This window comes from Branchiostoma belcheri, unplaced genomic scaffold (assembly GCF_001625305.1).
Source record: "Branchiostoma belcheri isolate BF01 breed outbred unplaced genomic scaffold, Haploidv18h27 scaffold19, whole genome shotgun sequence".
NCBI lineage: Eukaryota > Metazoa > Chordata > Leptocardii > Amphioxiformes > Branchiostomatidae > Branchiostoma > Branchiostoma belcheri.
The window spans coordinates 1,376,092-1,395,604 of record NW_017803379.1 but is presented as its reverse complement, the minus strand read 5'-3'; the positions used below and the strand labels follow the sequence as shown (position 1 = coordinate 1,395,604).

Below are 19,513 nucleotides of genomic sequence, written 5' to 3'. Positions count from 1 at the left end.
GAGATGGATGGAAAGATATCCGAGCTAATACTAGTAGCTTGTCTAGATTATGATACAAGTTAGTATTGCCAAGGACATCCTTTATTGTTTGTGCAGAGGTAACATTACACTATGGTCGAGAAGCTTACAAGAAGTGATAGTTTATACTTATTACACTGTGTTCTTTATTGATCTTTTTTGGGATACTTATTTATTAGTATCCATAGGGTTGAATACAAAGTTTGATTTATCTTTTGCCATTGTGCATGGCATTTTGACTGTCAATGGGAGAATATGGTAACAAATTAACAATCAAAATCAATACAATTATTTTTGTTTTGAAGTCCCATGTCCTGACAGCCACACCGCCCCTTGCTGCTCTTGGCTCTCGCTGAGTGTGACAGTTTTCGCGGTACTCTCCGAGACACGCTGCATACTTCATGACATGTGCAACGTAGTTCTGTTCATGGACACCATGGACCAGATGTGCCATGGGACCCCCTGCAAAGACGGGCACATCCTCTCCACCATGTGTCTCGTGTGCCAGAGGCACCGCACTTTGCTGTTTGTAGTCTTTGCTTCCTGAAAGAAAGGCACAGTGATTAGGACTTTCATATCATCACTTCAAATTCAAGGGAAATTTTATAGAAAGGGGTTAAAAGTAGCCTCTTCCAGGCTTTGGAAAGTGGCTGGAGAGAGTACAAATTGGCCAAATAGACAGATGTACCAGGGGAGTTGGTCGACACTGAAAGAACAGTTTGCTACTCCCCAGCATATCTATCATCTGTCTGTTTTGCTGATTTCTACTCTTTCCAGCCACTTGCCAAAGCCTGGTAGCTCAGGCTAGTAAAGAAGGACCAGTGGTATGATACAGGTGAACATATTAGTAGACCTGTGTCAATGTTCGTAATGTCCTCCCTTGTACCAGACAGACTGTAGCCCGGCCCGTTACCATACAGCAGACTTGTCATCGGCTTCCGGTCCAGAAGTTCAAAACCAAAGTTGTAATCAGTCTTTCCTGTTGGAGACAGTGAGGTAAATTACATGATGTGACATATCTGTAATCTGTTACCCTTGATAGATCCAATTGATGTAGTTTATATATACACCAAGGCCACAGTTATATAACTTACATTCTCCTCAGAAACAAGATGCACTTACACTTAAATCAAAACCAAGCTCATTTTGCAGCAATATGTTTTAAGATAATGAATCTATACAGTAAAATATATCTTTGTATTAAGATTCACAAAGTAATTGATACTATTTTAATAGTCAGCTGTGTCTTGCTTGTAACACCTGATTACAAAATGGACAAACCAAATATTGGATTTCCTCGACTTGGGTAACCCCCAAAGGTGAAGGTGTGAGAATGGTCGGCTGTCACAATGATCAGACTGTCCTGCATATCAAGCATGTCCTTGGCAACCTAAAGAAGAAAGACACTGAGTCTATTTTTCCCTTTCTTTGAGTATTTTTTTCTGCCAAACACTCAGTAGCACTGAGAAAATGAAAATGACAACGGTATACTAAAGGGGACTATGCTAGTTGAACAATATGTTTCTGAATAGAAAGCTTGCATGCTAAGTGTCAAGTATGCAGGTAAAGATTGTTATACCTGAATGGCATCATCAAATGCAACTGTGTCGTGCAGTGCCCTGACAGCTTGATTTGCATGGTGTCCATGGTCAATGCGCCCACCTGTAAATAGAATTAACTCAGTGCATGGAATGCAACAATCATGTCCCCAAGTGTTTGTTATTCTGTATGACAGAATGTAACTGCAGGATTTCTAGAAGGTGTGCATGAAAGTAGACAGTTCAGGGCAAAACTGGATGTCTAACAGTACATGCTTGTGTGTACAATAATTCCTTGATCAGTAAAGATGCAAAGTAGTAGACCCCACACCTTCCACCAGCAGGAAGAAACCATTGCTGTTCTTCTGTAGGATCTGGATGGCTTTTTGGGTCATGTTGGAAAGGGTTGGCTCGCCTGCACTGTCAAGTTCACGGTCAATGGAAAACTTCATGTGGTGAGGTTCAAATAACCCTGCAATAGTCAATTAGTGTATTTCAATCTGTGTTGTTACCTTTATACTGGTAGCAATTACTAGTATACAATGTGCAATGTAACAACATGTGAAATTGACTTTTTCCTCTTGAAAGGTGTTTAAGAATCAAAGTGCTATACAAGAGAACGGTCCCTACCCAACAGATAGTCTGTCTTGTTTGAATCTATGGCATTGAACTCATCCATGTTCCACACAAACTGGGCCGTCCCTGGTTTTCTGGTCACCCATTCTTCAAGGAGGTTCCTGCCGTCTTGACGGGTCCCATACCTGTTGGGATACTCCATGTCAGGAATGTTTTGAGGAAGGAAGTTCTGACGTCCACCAGCTAGAAGCACCTTAAAGAAACATGACAACAATTGAACCATACACATCTTTGATTCAAATACACATAACAATAATTGATAGTCATTGCTGGTCTTGTTCCCCAGAGTGATGATTTGTCAGCAAGACAGAAATATACAGATTGGCCATACACATGAATGTAACGTAACTCAGAGAGATAAGAAATTTAATGTTACCTCTATATCGGGAGCACTATCCACCAGCTGAGCTGCAATGTCCTTGCACCCATTTTGAACAGCCTCCCAGGGCAGGTTAGCATCAGTGTCCCAGTATCGGCTAGCACTGTGTGCGTATGTGGAGGCTACTGTGGCATCGGTCAAGCTGGTGGTGGACACAACTCCTGTAGACTTGCCTGAAGAGAAGCAGATGAGAGTCCTATCTCTTTTATCAGGTGTATGTCTTAATAAGGATATGCAACTATGCTATAATTATGAAGTGCATAGTGATGAAAGTGAATTATGATAATTGAGTAGTGCACTACTAGTATACAAATATGCACCATTCTAAATATGAATCTAAACCATAGAATTGATAAATATTGCACAATTAACATCCATACCTAATCTACCAGCCAACCTGAGTCTACTCAAATTGAAAGTCACTACACAACAAAACTTGGATGTGTATCAACGATGCACCAACCCACCTGCCTGATTGGCCAGCACCAGGATTGAGTTGACCTCGTTGCCCTTCTGAGTTGCACAGACCCCGTTCCTTACCCGACAGTTGACCCCTACAGTCCCTCGCTCTGCCTTCACCCCTGACAGGTAAGCTGTGGCTGTACCTGCGGAGTCTGGTACCTGATAGTCCAGGTTGTAGGTCTAGATTCACACAGTAGAGAATAGACAAAGGCTGACTCTTTGCAACCCTTAAATATGCCTCAAACGTTTTGACATATTGTGTTGATATACTAGTAGTTGTCTATCTACTCTGTTAGTTTAAGTTCCTTCAGTATACACACACAGAACTAAGGTAAGAATGGAACCAAATGTCTGGGCCTTTCTATTGCTGTACCTTTCTTCTCAACATGGGAGGGGCAGTCAAGATTGCTTGAATAATACCGGTAGGGGAAATGTGTTCAAGTAAAGACATGTTGTGACATTCATGGAATGGAAATGAAAAAAAAATTGGCATTCCTACCCTTTTTGGACATGTTATCGGCCTTTATACCCAAAGAGAATTACAATAATAACTGCATCACCTTGGCTAGGCCCATATGTGGCAATGAGTCCATAGCTAGCACAGTTTCCTCCCCTGGCTGGCCTTGTAGCTGTCCCTTCAGAATCCTCCCAGCAGTCACAGTAGTTACACCCATGCCGTCTCCTATGAACAGCACCACATTTTTGGCCACGTTCAAGTTCAACTTCTGTAGCTGAATGGCTCTGTCAAGGTCGCGATGTGCCATGTCATTCCAGAATGCAGGATCTCGTTCCTCAGATGGTGTGCGCTTCTGAGGCTCTGTTTAAAATGACACGGCATACATTAGTTTTGAAATGACGATACTCAGCAAATGTCCCTTTTCTCTGTAAGACCATCATGCCACCAAGATGCAGCAAAAATTCAATTCTCTAGGGAATGTACAAGTAAAATTTCTTATATGATATTTGCAATCCAATCTTTGTACTATTTAGATCAGCTCCACCTCTAAGGCGTTGCCAAAAATGTCACTGACCTGAGAATGTTGGCTGTCGTCCTGATGGTGCCTGTTCCATAGTTGTGGGGAGGACAGCAGACACCAGAAAGAGAAAGCGGTGCAGCTCCATCTCGTCGCACATACAGCTACCACCTACGTTGTAAAACGGTGTTGAAATGTTGAGCTGTATTCTGTACAGGACGTAATCCCATGCCTAATAAGTACCCCGGCCCCACCATATCTACTGCATACCCATATCCATACCGATACATTCAACACATGACGTTTGTACAAAAATACCCATTGTTGCCTTCGTCTAGATCACCTCTGTTTTTATGACGGCTCTAGGAACATATTTTTTTACCTTCTGGGTCCTGCAAATTTTAGTTCTTCTTGCCTGATGGCTGCAGATCTTGAGGTTGCGTTATTGCGTTTTGCACATGAATTTGATGAAAGCCTGGTTGTGAATTATGCTAGGTCCCACGGCACATGCGTAGATCAGTATTGAGGCTCTGTAACATTATGGTTCATTCGTTTATTTGTTCCAGTCATTTTTGGACATGATTGGGTAGAGTTAGCGCGTCTATCGTAGGACGCCGGACTTGCACAATCTCAATGCAAATGCATAACAAGGGATATCCTTTTCAGCACCAAGGAAAGAGCACATCGCTGGTACCGCGGAAAGCGCCACCTTGCGGATGTGGACTATAAGACATATATTGCGTCCGCAGTATCGAACGAGAACGTCTTCACTGATTTTTCGTCAAACGTGAGTTCAATCTATCCATGGGAGTAGATGATGCTGTTCTTTCACCATTTTTTGCCAGAATTCTGCCGGCCAGAGATTAACTTACGTTTTCTTATAACATTGCATGCAAGATTGCATACAATCTTTACAACTTTAAGCATACTGATCAATCGGAGTGACATTAGGACTAGCTGCTTTTGGAGGCATCCATGTATGATTTAATACAACACAACATCCACGTAAATGACAAACAACTTTGTTTACCAACAAAAGCGCCACCTGGCGCTTCACTTACCAGAGTTCCTGGAAGAGCATACTGTAAAATTGAGTATAGGGACGGCAAGTTTTTGTAGTATTTTGACAGAGTTCACTAAAACGTAAAATCGGTCTTAGGGTAATTTATTTGAATATATATCAGATGAATTTTAATTATTGAATCAATTATTTATGTTGCTTACTTTGGCTTTTATAAATTTATTTAAAACCACATCCTTCCCCTCAGTGATAATGCACTCTTCCAGTCGCCATCTTGGCGGGAAACTTGTAGAATGTGTCGGTTTGGAGATTTGTTCATGGAAAACTGTCGAATATTGGGATAATTTATTGTTGTCAGCTACTAAAGACAGTTCACAGACCTTCGAGTAATACCAATTGTCGTCCCTGACAGCCTTCTGAATCAGGTAAATTTCTGTATTCTGTTGTTTTGGCAGGAGAGACAAGCCTGCACTCCATCGTCAGTTCTCGAAATATTTTCCATTTCGGATTCTTGTTATATGATGTGTGTGTATGGGGCAAGTAGAAGTTGTGTATAACGGACAGTTCTAGTATCGTTACCCTTTGTGTGAATATGAACAGAAACTAAAAAGTTACCCTGTTTAAAATTTGGTAACTTCACGACATCTACTCAAATGTTGTCTTGCTAAAAGTGACCACAGCTATTTAAACTTCAATATAGAACCCAGAGAACTAGAAGGTATAGACGTATCATCTATATGGTCTACATTCTTGAATCGTCATATTTCTAGTCAGTTTGCCGAGAAGTCTACCTGATGGTCATACCTGGAAGGTGAGAAGGTGTGCTCAGCTCCAAGTTCAGGTACGTCAAACTTGGATCCTATGAATATGATTTTTTCAATATATAAAAAGTTGTAACCGGATTTTTCTCCTCTTACTCACAGTTTTAGTCTAATCATAACTGCTGTAACTCAGTTTACATTGCATGCAGTCCAAAATGTTACTGGACTCTTAGTTACACATTCAAATTTACCTTTTACCAACCAACACGGTTGCATGAGTACAATACAAACACTCTATACTCACTCCTAACATTGTCCCAATGATTGCTTGGTTGCCTGTTTTTGTTCCAGACCATTCTTTCTGTGCTGATACAGTGATGATGCTTGTATACTTTTCCAACCACAAAGTCAGCTGAAAAGTTACAGTGTCTCCGACGAGTCTGCATTCTCCACTCGTCCTGCTGTGAACATTAGAAACTGAACAAACTACATACTACTACATGTAGCATGTGCAAACCTCATGAACAATTGTATAAAGTATTAGTATATTTGTTTGACAATCAATGATAGAATATCACAGTAACTGAATCATATGTAGTTTTTAACGATTGAGCGTTAACTTTGTGGATATGTATGAATAAGATATTCGATACACCATTGAATAGAGAATATTGTAAAACCTTGGTAGATTGAAATAAGCATGGCGGAGGCACTGTTAGAAGGAGAAGCTCCTGGTGAGAATATGACAGGAAGTGCGGACATGACCCCCACGAAGCAGCAAACATGTGGCACTGGTGTCTCAGTGGTGTCATTCCAGCGTAGTCCTAAGGATGCCGAGGAGGTAGTTGACTTACTCTTGAGAGAACTGATTCCTCAGGAAGACTGGGATGCAGCAAGTGATGCTGATTCTGATTCACCAGTTTTAACTGAAGAAGGATTGAGTCGTATTTCTTCATCAGCAAAGGCTGACACATTGGACAGTGACATCTCTGACCATGTAACAGCAAAAGGGGCAGATCCAGTAAAGCCCTCAAGTGGGAAAGATGTTTCTCAAGCTCAGCAAGGCCAAGAAGGGAATGATGATGTATTGTCAGTTCTAAAAGACTTAGATCAGTGTCTTGGAGAATCAAGTTCAACAGAACCCTCAGTTTTAGGCACTTATGTCACAGAAGATAATTGTGACACGTGCAGCGTGCTGTCAGACATCACAGCTTACCTGTCTGAAGATGACGATCAGAGAAAAGAGTTGCAACAGGACAAGGGATCTAAGGAGAGTCTTGTTACCAACGACGATGAGAAGACAGAGTTGCTGGTTCGAAATGGCATTCATGAGGACTTTGATGGTACCACCATGCTTGTTGATGAGGAGCAGGGAAAAGCTGAAGATGCATTAGAAGTGTGCATCTCTACAGATAAAGAGCCTGCTGTAGAGGAAAGATGTTGCAGCAGTGAAGCTAAAGGTGCTCATCAGATGGCAGCTATTCAGAAACTTGACAGTCCTCTTTCAGAAGTAGAGGGAATAGCAACTCACAAAGCTGGTGGTACACGTACTGATGAAACTAGAATTGAGCCACAAGAGAATGGCACCAAGTGTTCCATGCCCAAAGATGTTTCAACAAAGAACAGCCAACCGTCTCATATGATAACGGATTGTGCTATGGCAGTGTCAAACAAACCTACAAACTATGTTGATGATGTAATAATTGATCTGTGTGTGACACCTGAAGAAGAAATAGATCTAGTTGACCAGGATGGTAAATATTTGACTGACAGTTTAGAAGGTGACTCAATGGAAACTGATGCACAGTTTGAAGTCATCGATGTCTGGCCAAATCCTGCATACAGCTGTGAGACTCCTCCAAAGTCTTTAGCTAGTAGCCCAATTGTAGGAAGCAAAGGTTCCTCTACTCCAGAAATAAGTTCTTTATCTGACCACAAAGGGGCAATAGATAAAAGCAATCAGTCGAGAGAATTGAATAGATCTGTAGCTTCTGCTACTGCTGGTCTCGAAGCATCTTCTCTAGTTAATACAAGTGAAAAAGTAAAGGTTGGAGAAATAAGAAGGAAGGCAGTTCCAACTGAGAGCAGTAGTGTGAGCGGCTCTGTTTACAGGCCCAAAGAAGTTTCTCTTAAAACTCCCCAGGCAGAACAAGTCTCTGATGTTGCTGACAAGCTTCAATCATCTCAAGACAAGTCAAGAAACCCACAGCCTGTTGTAAGCATGTCTCGGTGTACAAAAGATTGTGGTTCTGAAAACAGTGGAAGGAGTGTTGTACACAAAAGCTCAGGTTTAAAGAGTAAGGCACAGAGTACCAGACCACCAACCAGTGGAGATTGCGATGTTGAATTCTTGCAGCAGAACAAGAGAGTCAAAATGGGTTCCAATCCAGAAGGCACTGTCAAGTCACACACAGAAAGACCAAAACCAAAGATAAAGCCTATTGTCTGGGACCGCTCTCCAGCTCACAGCAGTAAGACCAGGAATCCAGTTGTATTTCCTGCACAGAAAACAGTAGTAATAAAATCTGAAGGAAAACAGGCTTTTTTAGCTCCAACTGCCAAGAACACTGTGGTAAAGAAGATGGAAATGCCCAAGCCGCAGAAGAAAACGGCAATTAAGAAAATTGTTTGGGACAGATCACCTGCTCGGCAAAAGGACACAAGTAAAAAAAGTCCTCTTAAAGATGGAGACCTGGAAATATGCATCCCCAACAAGACAGAGGCTGTCAAGGAAGATGTCAGACTTGTCTATGATCCACAGAGGCCGTTATCACCAGATTCCAAAAATAAGCTACTGGAGCATCTACTGAAGGTGGAGGATAGCCAAGAAACTGAGACAGAGGAGATACAACCAAGTAAACTTAAAGTTACCATCTCAAAGTTGGACAGCAAGGTTACAGTGGCAGAATCTGATCCTGATGTTCCATGTAAAAAGCTTAAATTAGCTGGAGAAAGAGGCAGTCATACACTCACATCTGTTGCAGATAAACACAAAGGGAAGGCAATGTCTGCTGCAGCCAATAGTAGCAGTAGATCTGGTCAGCACAAGTCTTCTAAGAGGGAGAAACATAAAACTCACAAACATTCAAATCATGAGGAAAGACTAGTAATGCTCAAGGGAGAGCCCAAACCTACTGTCCAAGCAAGCATGACAGCACACAACAGCAAAGAGAAACCACAACATAAGGGTGATGGTAAAGAAAAATCTACGAGTGTAGAAAAGAAACTTTCTCCTTCTGATGCCATCAAGAGAAAGAGGAGTTCAAAACGAAGAAAGAAATCAAGTGATAGTAATGATTCAAAAGATGGACAGGGCAAAAGTAGGAAAAAAGCAAAAGTGTCCAATGACATTGAAGATGAGCTGTCTAGTCTCCTGGAAATTACTCCAATGGAAGGAAAGGTATCCCGTCCAATGTTCTCAGAGAAACTGCAGCAAGAAGCACAACCATCATCAGATCCAAGAGAAGCATGTATTCAGAAGGACACTGTTGACACTGGAGGAGGCTCTGAGATATTGGAAACAGGGCCAAGCACAGATGTGACTGACTTGTCTGAAAAGTTGCGCAGGTCTAGGGCCAAAAGGCAGCAACAGCAGAAAACCTCAGACACAGTGGTGGGCATGGAGCCAACTGAAGTACAACAGGTACATCTCCCTGACTCAGAAATATGTAAAGAGGACAAGTCCCAACATGATATGGAAGATATGATCACTGATGAGCAGAATACGGAGGAAACACAAGAAAAACAAGAAGTTAGGATTACTCGCCAAGTTGTGATAACAGATGATCATATCAGTAGCATAGCAGCAATGAAAACTTCAACAATAGATTCTGAAGAGGACTGGGATGCTATACTAGATCTGACTGATAATGAAACTGATCCTGGAATACAAATCACTTCGCCTGGCCAAAGTTCAGATCTGAAGACAACCTTCCAAAGCATCCTAGATGAGGAGGACTTCTACAATGAGAATGCAGAAGCATTGCACTTGGAAAATCCCATGGAAGAAATCATTGCACAAGAACGTCTTATGTACAACGACACAAATACTATAGCCACATCAACATCAGCAGCACTGGAGGGGGAGGACCATGTTACTAGCGACAACCTGTCTGGTTATGAGACTGTGGATGAGGTTGTGGACTCTGATAATGAAGTTCAAGTTGGTGGTAGTGGCTCACAGGTCAGGCTGGCAGCTACTGTATCAAGTCCCAGTGTAAAAGCTTCATTCTTCATATTACCATGTCAAAATCAGTCACCAACTGTGTTGAAGACAACTGATTCTATAAGTTCAAGCATTTCTGTGTTTGTGAAAGACACCAAACAAAATGACTCAGAAGAAATGAAAGCGTGTGAGAGTACTATTGTGAAGGAAGCAGCTTTATCTGGTTTTACTGGTACTTCAGATATTGTTAGCAATGAAGCTGCAAAAGTTGATTCAGGATTTGTGTTGCCAGAACATGCTGGGGTTACCCATGAGGAATCGGAAAAAGTGCCTTCTCAAATTGATTTAGAGGTGACTGTCAGTAAAGATACCAGTGAGGGAGAACCCAGAGGAACAGATTCAAAAGATTTGCCACTGACAGCTACCAGTACAGATGTCCTGTGTGATGAGCCAGAAGAGCCAGTCTGCAGGGACAGTTTACAAAATGACTTGGGCCACAATCTGAGAGAACTGTTAGAGAAAGCGCTGTTTGAAGCACTAATCCAGAGTGATAAAAAAGGGGCCGAAAAAAAGCCTTTGGAAGTGTGTAATAGTCCCATGGCATTGGAACCATCTCACTCTGAAACAAGTCAAAACCAGGTCTCTCCTTCACTAAAGGAAGAAGTGGACACAAGCATGCAGAATAGAGAGCAAAAAAGTGATGCTACCAGTGGGGCTGGTGAACAAAGCCAAATGTCTTCATCTAAAGAGAAGGATGTACCTTGTGAGAACACATCTGAGAGTGCTGGTCCAGGGGCAAGCATTGCCAATAAAATAGTTATTGATGACAGTTTTAAGGAGCCAGTAGATTGTGGTGCCATCGTGAAATTGCCTCAAGTTGGTAATGAAAAGATAGGCCAGGTGTTGTCTTTAAATAGCCAGCATACCACAGAAATTAGTCCAGCAGCTGCTGTTGTTTTGGAGACTTGCATTGGAAAACAAGGTCAAGATGCAGTCAAGCCAGTAGAACATAAAGATAGTGCAGACGCTGCTATTGCAAAAGAAGAACAGAGGGCATCACATAGTAAATCAGGAGAAGACCAGAACACCTCTGTGCCCCTACAAAGTAGCACAGTGAAGTCTGACTTGCCAGCTGCAGACATCAGAGTTGTACGGGACAGCTGTAGCAAGGAAACTCCGGCTGCAATCACCAGCCTTACAACTAGTGCACGGGTGGAAGACAAGCCTAAGCCCTGCACAGATACCACAACAGTGTTCACCAGACTTGAGAACTCTCCGCAGAAGAAGTCAGAATCTGGAGTGTTTAACAGACTTGGCGGGTACAGCACCAAACTGAAGGGCAAGAAGTCGCGAGCCGAGTGCTGCACCAAACCACGCTTCCACCCTTACCAAGGAAAGGCTCCTACTGACAGCAAAGGGCAAGGGAATGAGAACAACGTCCATCTGTGTAAAGAGTCACTAGAGGAGCTGAACCAGTTGGTCACTAAGGAAGACAAACAGGCAGGATCTAAAAAACGTAAGAAACAGCGCAAGAAACAGCAGAAACCAGGCCCCAGCAGGCTTTACAATGAGCTACAGGACAGACTACAGAGGGAGGGCCATGATATCAGGGAAACCTACTACCTCGATGGCGGCAGTGAAAATCCGTACGACGAGGGTAGATTTACTGGCAGGGGGTCAGATCCAGAGTATTGTCTTGAAGAGATGCCCTGTGTTCGAAACAGTGACCCGTCTGATATGACGTCGAAAACGTATCGCTTCAAAGCCACCATCAAGGTCAAGTTCCCAAAACGGGACAAGGACTTCCACTGCTATCCAGCTCCACAGCTTCCCAGGTTCAAAGACATTCCTGATAAATTTCCTCGGCATCAAATGAAAAAGAAAGAGAAAAAGTAAACAGTCACCTATAAGTACAAAGTTGATATCCAGTTTAGAAAGACATGCATTTCATCAAATTATGAAGTTTTTAATGCAGTGAGAGCCATGCTTGTTTCTTCCACCACGGTATTGATGCAAGTATGAAAGAGTAAAAAGTCCACAGAAGAAGAATAAACATTGTACTTTAATCTTGAACACCTAGATTACTTTCTTTCAGGATGACAATTTGTTGTCACCAGAAGTAGTGATACTATGGTTTGACACAGGAAGAATCTTGTAAATGTTTGGGCAGTCTCCTAAAATCTCTTCCATTCAGCATTTATTGTTTGATATACACTGAATCAGGTTTAGGAACAGTTACTGTAGTTTTGATATTCCATATTAACTTCTTTCTTGATGTCTTATGTAGGAATTAAAAGTTTCTACATTAAATGTTCAAGTTTTGTTTTGGATGTCCTAAATAATTGTCTTGAAAACTGTATGATTAAATATATTAAGTATTTATTGGATTATAGCATTGTCAAAGTCTTAGACAGCATCTGCAGTAGAAGTAATGGCAGTATCAAAATTGTCATTTTTCAAGTTAAAGTCTCCTGCTGCAGATCATTCGCTTCCTTTGCAGTGCTTGTTGAGAATTCTTGAGAAGTATCCTTTTTTTTTATTTCTTTGATAGATAGTTGCCAATGGTACAGAGAAGGGTACTCGGGGCTCAGAATACTTCTCTCCTTACCTGTAATACTGCAAGCTGACAAAATTTTATTGGCAATTTGGAAAATCTCTCCACTCAAGAACCTGTTCCCTCCTTACTACAATCTGCTCAGCCTGCAAAATTGCAAGTTCTTAATGTTTTTCTACGATGCTTTTTTTCCAGGTAACACTAACAGGTTGATAGTTCAAGCCCTGATACTTGTATCATATTAGAATAAGTGGACTTTGTTTAAGTCTATAGACAACTTTGTTGTATAATTTGTTTAAACAATTGACCAACCAGTGCTACTATGTGCATTGACTGTTTTCTGTATACTGTAAGATATATTTTGTCCTCTGCAGGGTATGTTAGATACTGATATGATGCTAACAATGCAGATGTTTGGAAAATTTGATGACCGAGTTCAGCAAATTTTTATTCTATCGGGGTACTGTTTCTCCAGAAAACTGGCATATTATATTGCATTAGCCCTCTTACTTTTAACATTAAACTACTGTAAAACACAACTTTTCTCAGTGCAAACAGTATTGTTGACCTTGTTCAGCACATTAAGGAGATGCAAACTTGATTTCGTGGATCACTTCCCCGTGACTTTTTGGTTTGTCAATCATCAGAGCAAAATCAATACCCACATAAAATTGAGTTTGCACAACCGTACCAATCTGTATTTTTAACTTGAATGTGCAAGGGAATCATAAATCCATTAGGTTGAGGGGGAAAATGTAAGTTAAAACCTATGAAGGACACATTATGATCTATCAAGCTGATAGTGTCGTGATGTGTTGGTTGGCATCTTATGTTGTCTGTTATTACATTGTTGTTTGACACTGAATGCATTGATTTACCTTTTAGTGTTGATTTCTTATGTGTCAGCTATATACCAAACAAGGCAATAGATTTGTGACAACTCCATGGTCATGACACAACTTGCGGGCATACCATGCCTAGATGTCAGGTGATCTGGCCTTACCATGTGAAGCACATACCCTTCCATTTGTTGATCAGTGTCCTTGACTGATACACAGCTCTTGGAACGGTACTGTACATGTATTATGATGTAGATATCTTTCATCAACAGAAGTGCATGGCTTCATATGGTTTTCCTTTGACTTGAAGTTTAAAACTGCCATGTGGTTTATGTTTTGCAATTAAGTCAGTTAAAAAATAAAGATACTGGTATTAAAACAGCTCAAATTATTTACTGTGAAGTTGTCATGATTTTCAAAAAGATTTCAGTAAGTGCAAGTTATCCTATCGCATGGAGACTGTAACCAAATGCAAGACTGGTACAAGAGTTAGTAAAAATGAGTTTTTTTATTATAATTGGACGGTACAGTTTCTATGCTACCATCCTTTATGACTATCGGATAACCACAGTTGACATAATAATGTTTAGGGATTTGGTAAAGCTTTGTACAATGCTTGTGACGAGCTACCAACACCACGACGTACAAACAACCAATTCCTTTACTTTTGACAAACCATGAGTTTGTTACATCATATATACACAGTCACAAGTAAATAATGGTTGATGAATTTGCCATAGGAAATTTTCGATATTCCTCAATAGTCTCAACATGGTCTCAAATAAAGTGATGTGAAATCCAGGCTAAATCTTGTACCACAGCACCTTAGAACAGTATCCTGTTCTTAGCTGCTGACCACTTCTAAATCCGCTGAGGTCGTTTATAAATGTCCCGGTATGTAAGAAGCCTCAGTTCCTTTCATCACTTGTAGTTTGGAAGACTTGTCTGTTTAATCCTTACTACCTGCTTGTGATTTTTCTGCTGGTTTCTTCTCAGTTTTGGACGGGGGATCAGCAACCTACAGAAAGGGAAAAAAGAGTGGAACTTAGCAGTTGCCCCTAAATGGCAAACATTCCCACCTACATTTTCAATACTTACACACAAAACAGCAACACTGTTCAAAACTTTGATTATAGAATGCACATTGACAATGACAGATCAACAAACAAGCAAACAAACCAGTAAAGTCAACAACACAGTCCATTCCAATGAATCAGCACCAGTATTGTACCTTTGCCTTTTTTACTATAGTTCCCACAGCAGATATAACAGTGGTTTTCCCTGTGGTGTTTGGTGCTGCTAGAGTGACTACAGTAGGTTTGGTGGTAGTGATGGTCTGGATCTGGGTAGAACTCTGGTCCCACTTACTCTTCCTCTTCATCGGGTCTGCAGGTTCTGTGCACAAGGAGGAGAGAAAATTGGGATAAATATCATAGAGTATCTTAACGGTCAATTGCAGTTAGAAGATCTTTCCAATTGAAGTAGTGTTATAATGATTGTTAAATTTATTCGACAATTGCAATTACACTTTTTTAATATAGCAGAACTGACCTGTTTTAACAACACCAGCTACGCCTGTGGTTGTCTGTGTGACTGGCTTCTTGGCAGTTCCTGTGAGAAACTCAATCTGAAACAGAGTTCAGTTGGAAGTTAACTTAGCAAGTCCGAGCTTTAGTTTAATTTATTGCTTTGCATGCTATAAGCTAGATCAGCCCCCCCCCCTTCATGAAGAAAGAACAGGTCTCTGATAAGAAACTCCATATTTGAAATAAAATACAATCATCTTATTTGTAGAAAAAAATAAGGAAATAGGAGACTGACTGACTTCATTCACCTTCGTTCTGTCTTTCTTTTCCTTTTCTCTTCTAGCCATGTCTTCCTTTTGGGCCTTTGCTGAAATAAGTTTTAACAACATCAGTATACTATCCATACAAATAAATATAAAGTGAGTACAATCCAATATGTCTAATTACTTCACATATAACTTTACAAATCTAATCATTCACTCACACTACACAGACATACTATGATCTGCCACATACTGTTTATTCACATAATACACCAATTTTGAAGAATAATTACCGCTTACAAGCTGTGTAAGATGAGAATGTGCTATAAATTCTTCTGTTCCAAATTTTTGATCTGTTTTAAACTTACCCAGTGCTTCATAGTGGGAATCTTCCCCCCACATGTGTGGATTGTAAACGTCCTGGACAACAAGAAGGTAAATAGAAGATATTTCAAACCTGTATTTTAAGAGAATCTCCATTCAAGTTCATGGGATATCACATAATAAGTAAATCATTTGACATTGTTTTCTAACACAAAACACTTCTATAGCTTCAGAAAGGTTAAGAATCCTAACCTATTTGAATTCATATCAACTCTTACCTTTGGATAATTGGTCCCATTTTCGTCTATCCCTATAAAGTGTATCAGTTTTTCATAAATGCTGTAAAATAAAAGAAGGGAGGATGTCAAAAAGTGTAAAATGTACATTTCAAAATCTGTTCAAAACTTCAATGTTAAATACAGAGTGTTAAGTTCATTTATCGATGACTTGAAATGAAATGTACCTGGGGTTTCTGAAGTCTTTTCTTCTCTGGATCATCTGGTTCAGGTCTCTGCCTCCTCTCATCTGGTCATACAATCTGGATATTTTTTCCTGACAAAAATCATCAAAATTTAGCAGTATGAAAAGGTACAATTAGCCACAAATTCCATGGTTTTTAATTTTTTTTTCATCTTGTTTTATGTCTTATCAAATCATTTAGCAGTTAACCTGTTTTTCTTAAATTTTTGATAATACTAAAACAGCATTGTGCTCTTAATATTTGATCCACTACATGAAAGCACATGCAAAATGGAGATTGGATATACACTGATGTATATATCCTTGCTCTATATCATACACTTATGGTGACAATATACAGATTTTGACAAGTGCTAGATAAGTAGCTTTACCTGCATTTGCTTGGAACATCTGCCAGGGGGCTCTGGTGGCAACACAATGTCATCTTCACTCATGTTTCGGACACTCTCTGACAAAAGATCTATAAAGATGTACAGAAATACAACTTAGCACCAGGTGATACACACAAACAAAAACATGGCAGTTTTTTTTTTTGAAAACTGAAAAATGATAGTGTGCAAAATAGGTCAAGATATGTAGCAGTAGTACAACCTCGTCCCAACAACTAAGACAAAATCTGTTCTTGGCAGAAGCACATATGAGAACAACACTTGATAGATAAATACTTGTTTACCTTTAGGACCAGAATCCTGTGAATCATTGTCACTGTCCACCATTGCTATATCACCCTGTTGTAGTGAAATAAAAAAAAGGTTTGTCAACATATGTAGCAGTACAGAAATCTGAGGTCCAACCTAAAAATGCAATACAAATTTGGTGCCAAAAGGCTCCTTTAGGAAGGAGAAGGTAAAGCCTTACCTCTTCCATTCTTCCTGTAAGGTAGTCATCCTCATCCTATCAAAAGAAACAAACAAGAGTCACGGGTACTCACCGCCACCCAGCTGGCGGACAGGGAGTGGCGCCCCTGCCCACTGAGGAGCTTGTAGTCTGTAGTCAACAGACTACAACAACATATATATACACATATACACAATACAAAATAAGAGCGACACCCCAAATCCAAACCGAAAACCCCTACCCCTCACCGTGCCGGAGCCCTCAACTTATTGAGGTTGTGCACGTACGGGAAAGAAGATTGTGAGTTATTATAACTGGTCATAAACCTATGTATTGCCATAAATCTTTACATTCATCTCTCACATGCTATGCTATTTATGTGTATCTATAAATTATAATACCAATGAATGTGCGGCTATTCTCTTTTCTTCAAATGCTAATCAGGCAAGGATTGGACAAGGCCGAAGAGAAATTTTGTGCGACTATGGTCATAGTATGGACCATCGTGCAGTAGAGTTACCTCTTCTCTTGGCTCCTCCATGCTGGTGTCTTTTACTTCATCTTCATCCCCTGCTCCATAGGCCACCAGGCCAACAGCTTTTTGTGCTGCATTGAATATATAGTAGACATTCATACGAAGTGAAAACCAAGCACCCTGTGCACAAATATTCTACAGGGAAGTATGGTTTCTTCATGCTTTTGTCAAAATTTATCATCTCAAAGACTTACTCACTGCTCCGGCATGTAGGGCAGCATCAAAGATGATTCCAAGACAACTCGGCCCCTGGGACAACTCGGCCCCGGCCATTCAGGACAACTCGGCACCAACCCCAGGACAAGTCGGCCCCATAATTTCTCTGCAAATAATCTGAATTTTGGATTTAAAAAAATTATAATCATTATCGATCCAGAAGATTGACTCTGATTTAAACTTTTTACTTGGCCTTAGCAGAGACATTGTGTATAATGTCCTTGGCCTTAGTGACATTGTATTCTTTTAGCGACGACGGACTTGGCCTGCTGGGCGCCGCTAGCGTAATGCCCCTCCCGCTAACGCAGCTATGACGGCCGCGGCCCGTGCGAGTAATCTAACGATCCAAGAAACTGCAAGAACTTACAATTTATATTGATAAAGAAATTGCATGGAATCATGAAACATTTAGTGACAAATTTTCAACGTTCTTTTATGTATTCTCGTGTGATTTCGGCGGGCGGGCATGACGAAAATACCGGTATGGCCCCGCTAGTATACTTGTAATTTGCTTTGAGCGGCACAGCCCGTCATCGCTATAAGAAGAACATGTCTTAGTATAGAATGAAGTTAAGATTATAAAATTTGTCAGGAGGCTACTAATTCTCAGAGCCCAAAATACTGATGATTTATTGAGAAGTTGTGGGGCCGACTTGTCCTGGGGTTGGTGCCGAGTTGTCCCGAATGGCCAGGGGCCGAGTTGTCCCAGGGGCCGACTTGTCCTGACACCTCAAAGATTTCGTACGTGCTTTTCTTTAAAACAAAATGGTTGTTGTTGATATATTTCTACGTAACCCTGGTAGATCCGACGACAACACACTTGAATATCATCGCCATTTGTTGAGAGTAAGGGCTAGTTCACGTTTTTCAAGGCGGTTCAAAGATTTCATACTGCTTTTTCCAAACAAAAATTCGGGTTTATGCCCCCCTCCCCAACATGCACAGACACGCTAACCTGGTTTCACGTTTCCCTCTGTCTCCTCGTCCGAATCTTCCTCATCAGAACCGCCGTAAGATATCAGGGACTTGATAGCAGTAGAAGACTCCATGTCTGATGTCTGTGTGATGGTATTTACAACAAATTTAGACGCTTCTCTTTCGTTTCCGACGCGTGCCGCCGCTGAAATGTTTGAAATCTCGCTCTTCTATCAAATCTCGCGAGATGTTAAGTGCTGGATGTAAGAATAGTCCATTCTGTAAAATAGGGGTGATAAGAGTCGCGATTTTCGATTTTTGTATACTCCGAATCGATATCGCGAAAGAGAGACAGAAGTACAAAATTTGGATTACTATGTAAACGACAGGGAGACTCACAGCAGCAATGTTATAGAATTTAGATAAAATTGTAAAAAGATGTTGTTGCTGTTGTTGTTATCCCTTTTCAACGCCTAATATCTCACTATAAAAGACTCTTTAACTTCCCCTAACGTTATGCAAATCTCCATAATTTGTTTAGGTTAACCTTATGTCCTTGTACATTGTTTAGACAACTTTGTGTTAAAATATCGCACGACGTGGCATTTGTGGTGGTGTGGAAAATCTGTCGTTGTTCAAGAATCGCACAAAGCAGGTATGTATGATGAAATAACAATGCGGGTACATTTGCACGCATATTATGCTTGTTCATCTTTAGTCAGCGGACGATTGTGCATATGCGAAGAAATGTAAATCACTGCGACTCGAGTACACATTCATTAATGTTACATAACAGTTAACAGTTACACTAACGTTAATGAAGTTCGTCAGCTCTCGAATATTTTGATTACAACACTTCTTTTATTACATCACTGATGTGGTCACATAAACATCCTATTTTGAGGAAATGTGTTTTATCTAACCTCATACCTGGCAAAAGCATTTAACATGTTACTTGAAAATATGAATTACGCACACAACCGAATGTTGTTGACACATCCGGGAGTGGCGAGGCCTTAACTGATTAGTGATTAACGTTAACTACTTTGTTTACAGGTAAAGCGGTTACA

The 19,513-nt window shown here is 40.6% G+C and overlaps 3 protein-coding genes across 4 annotated transcripts; 1 reads left to right on the top strand and 2 right to left on the bottom strand.

The window, feature by feature from the left end:
• Positions 1-226: 226 nt before the first annotated feature.
• LOC109467754 (alkaline phosphatase-like) lies at positions 227-4,152 on the bottom strand. Its single transcript, XM_019765804.1, has 10 exons — positions 4,065-4,152; positions 3,594-3,850; positions 3,039-3,213; positions 2,569-2,744; positions 2,187-2,385; positions 1,888-2,028; positions 1,598-1,680; positions 1,300-1,408; positions 872-997; positions 227-561 (listed from the first exon to the last, which is right to left on the bottom strand). The coding sequence occupies exons 1-10, from the start codon at positions 4,102-4,104 to the stop codon at positions 227-229; spliced, it is 1,641 nt and encodes a 546-aa protein (XP_019621363.1). The 5' UTR covers positions 4,105-4,152.
• Positions 4,153-6,139: 1,987 nt separating this feature from the next.
• Positions 6,140-13,118, top strand: LOC109467875 (microtubule-associated protein 1B-like). The gene has a single exon (XM_019765982.1). The coding sequence runs from the start codon at positions 6,490-6,492 to the stop codon at positions 11,848-11,850; it is 5,361 nt and encodes a 1,786-aa protein (XP_019621541.1). The 5' UTR covers positions 6,140-6,489; the 3' UTR covers positions 11,851-13,118.
• Positions 13,119-13,842: 724 nt separating this feature from the next.
• On the bottom strand, positions 13,843-18,683 carry LOC109467882 (SAP30-binding protein-like). 2 transcript variants are annotated; one of them, XM_019765990.1, is made up of 12 exons: positions 18,484-18,683; positions 17,298-17,383; positions 16,799-16,834; positions 16,614-16,668; positions 16,312-16,400; positions 15,924-16,012; positions 15,739-15,799; positions 15,505-15,556; positions 15,173-15,240; positions 14,899-14,974; positions 14,579-14,742; positions 13,843-14,365 (listed from the first exon to the last, which is right to left on the bottom strand). In XM_019765990.1, the coding sequence occupies exons 1-12, from the start codon at positions 18,575-18,577 to the stop codon at positions 14,297-14,299; spliced, it is 939 nt and encodes a 312-aa protein (XP_019621549.1). In that variant the 5' UTR covers positions 18,578-18,683; the 3' UTR covers positions 13,843-14,296. The 2 variants fall into 2 exon arrangements, with proteins under 2 accessions (XP_019621549.1, XP_019621550.1); XM_019765991.1 differs by having other exon boundaries at positions 15,182-15,240.
• Positions 18,684-19,513: the final 830 nt, after the last annotated feature.

What these genes read in the sequence shown, in the direction of transcription:
- LOC109467754 (XM_019765804.1), bottom strand. Translation starts at nt 4,104, where the DNA reads ATGGAACAGGCACCATCAGGACGACAGCCAACATTCTCAG. An exon ending in ACGACAGCCAACATTCTCAG is followed by an intron (nt 3,851 to 4,064) that starts GTCAGTGACATT and finishes CATTTTAAACAG; the next exon opens with AGCCTCAGAAGCGCACACCA. An exon ending in ATAGTGCTCCCGATATAGAG is followed by an intron (nt 2,386 to 2,568) that starts GTAACATTAAAT and finishes TGTTTCTTTAAG; the next exon opens with GTGCTTCTAGCTGGTGGACG.
- LOC109467875 (XM_019765982.1), top strand. Translation starts at nt 6,490, where the DNA reads ATGGCGGAGGCACTGTTAGAAGGAGAAGCTCCTGGTGAGAATATGACA.
- LOC109467882 (XM_019765990.1), bottom strand. Translation starts at nt 18,577, where the DNA reads ATGGAGTCTTCTACTGCTATCAAGTCCCTGATATCTTACGGCGGTTCT. An exon ending in TGGAGGAGCCAAGAGAAGAG is followed by an intron (nt 16,835 to 17,297) that starts GTAACTCTACTG and finishes TTCTTTTGATAG; the next exon opens with GATGAGGATGACTACCTTAC. An exon ending in AAAGACTTCAGAAACCCCAG is followed by an intron (nt 15,800 to 15,923) that starts GTACATTTCATT and finishes TTTATTTTACAG; the next exon opens with CATTTATGAAAAACTGATAC.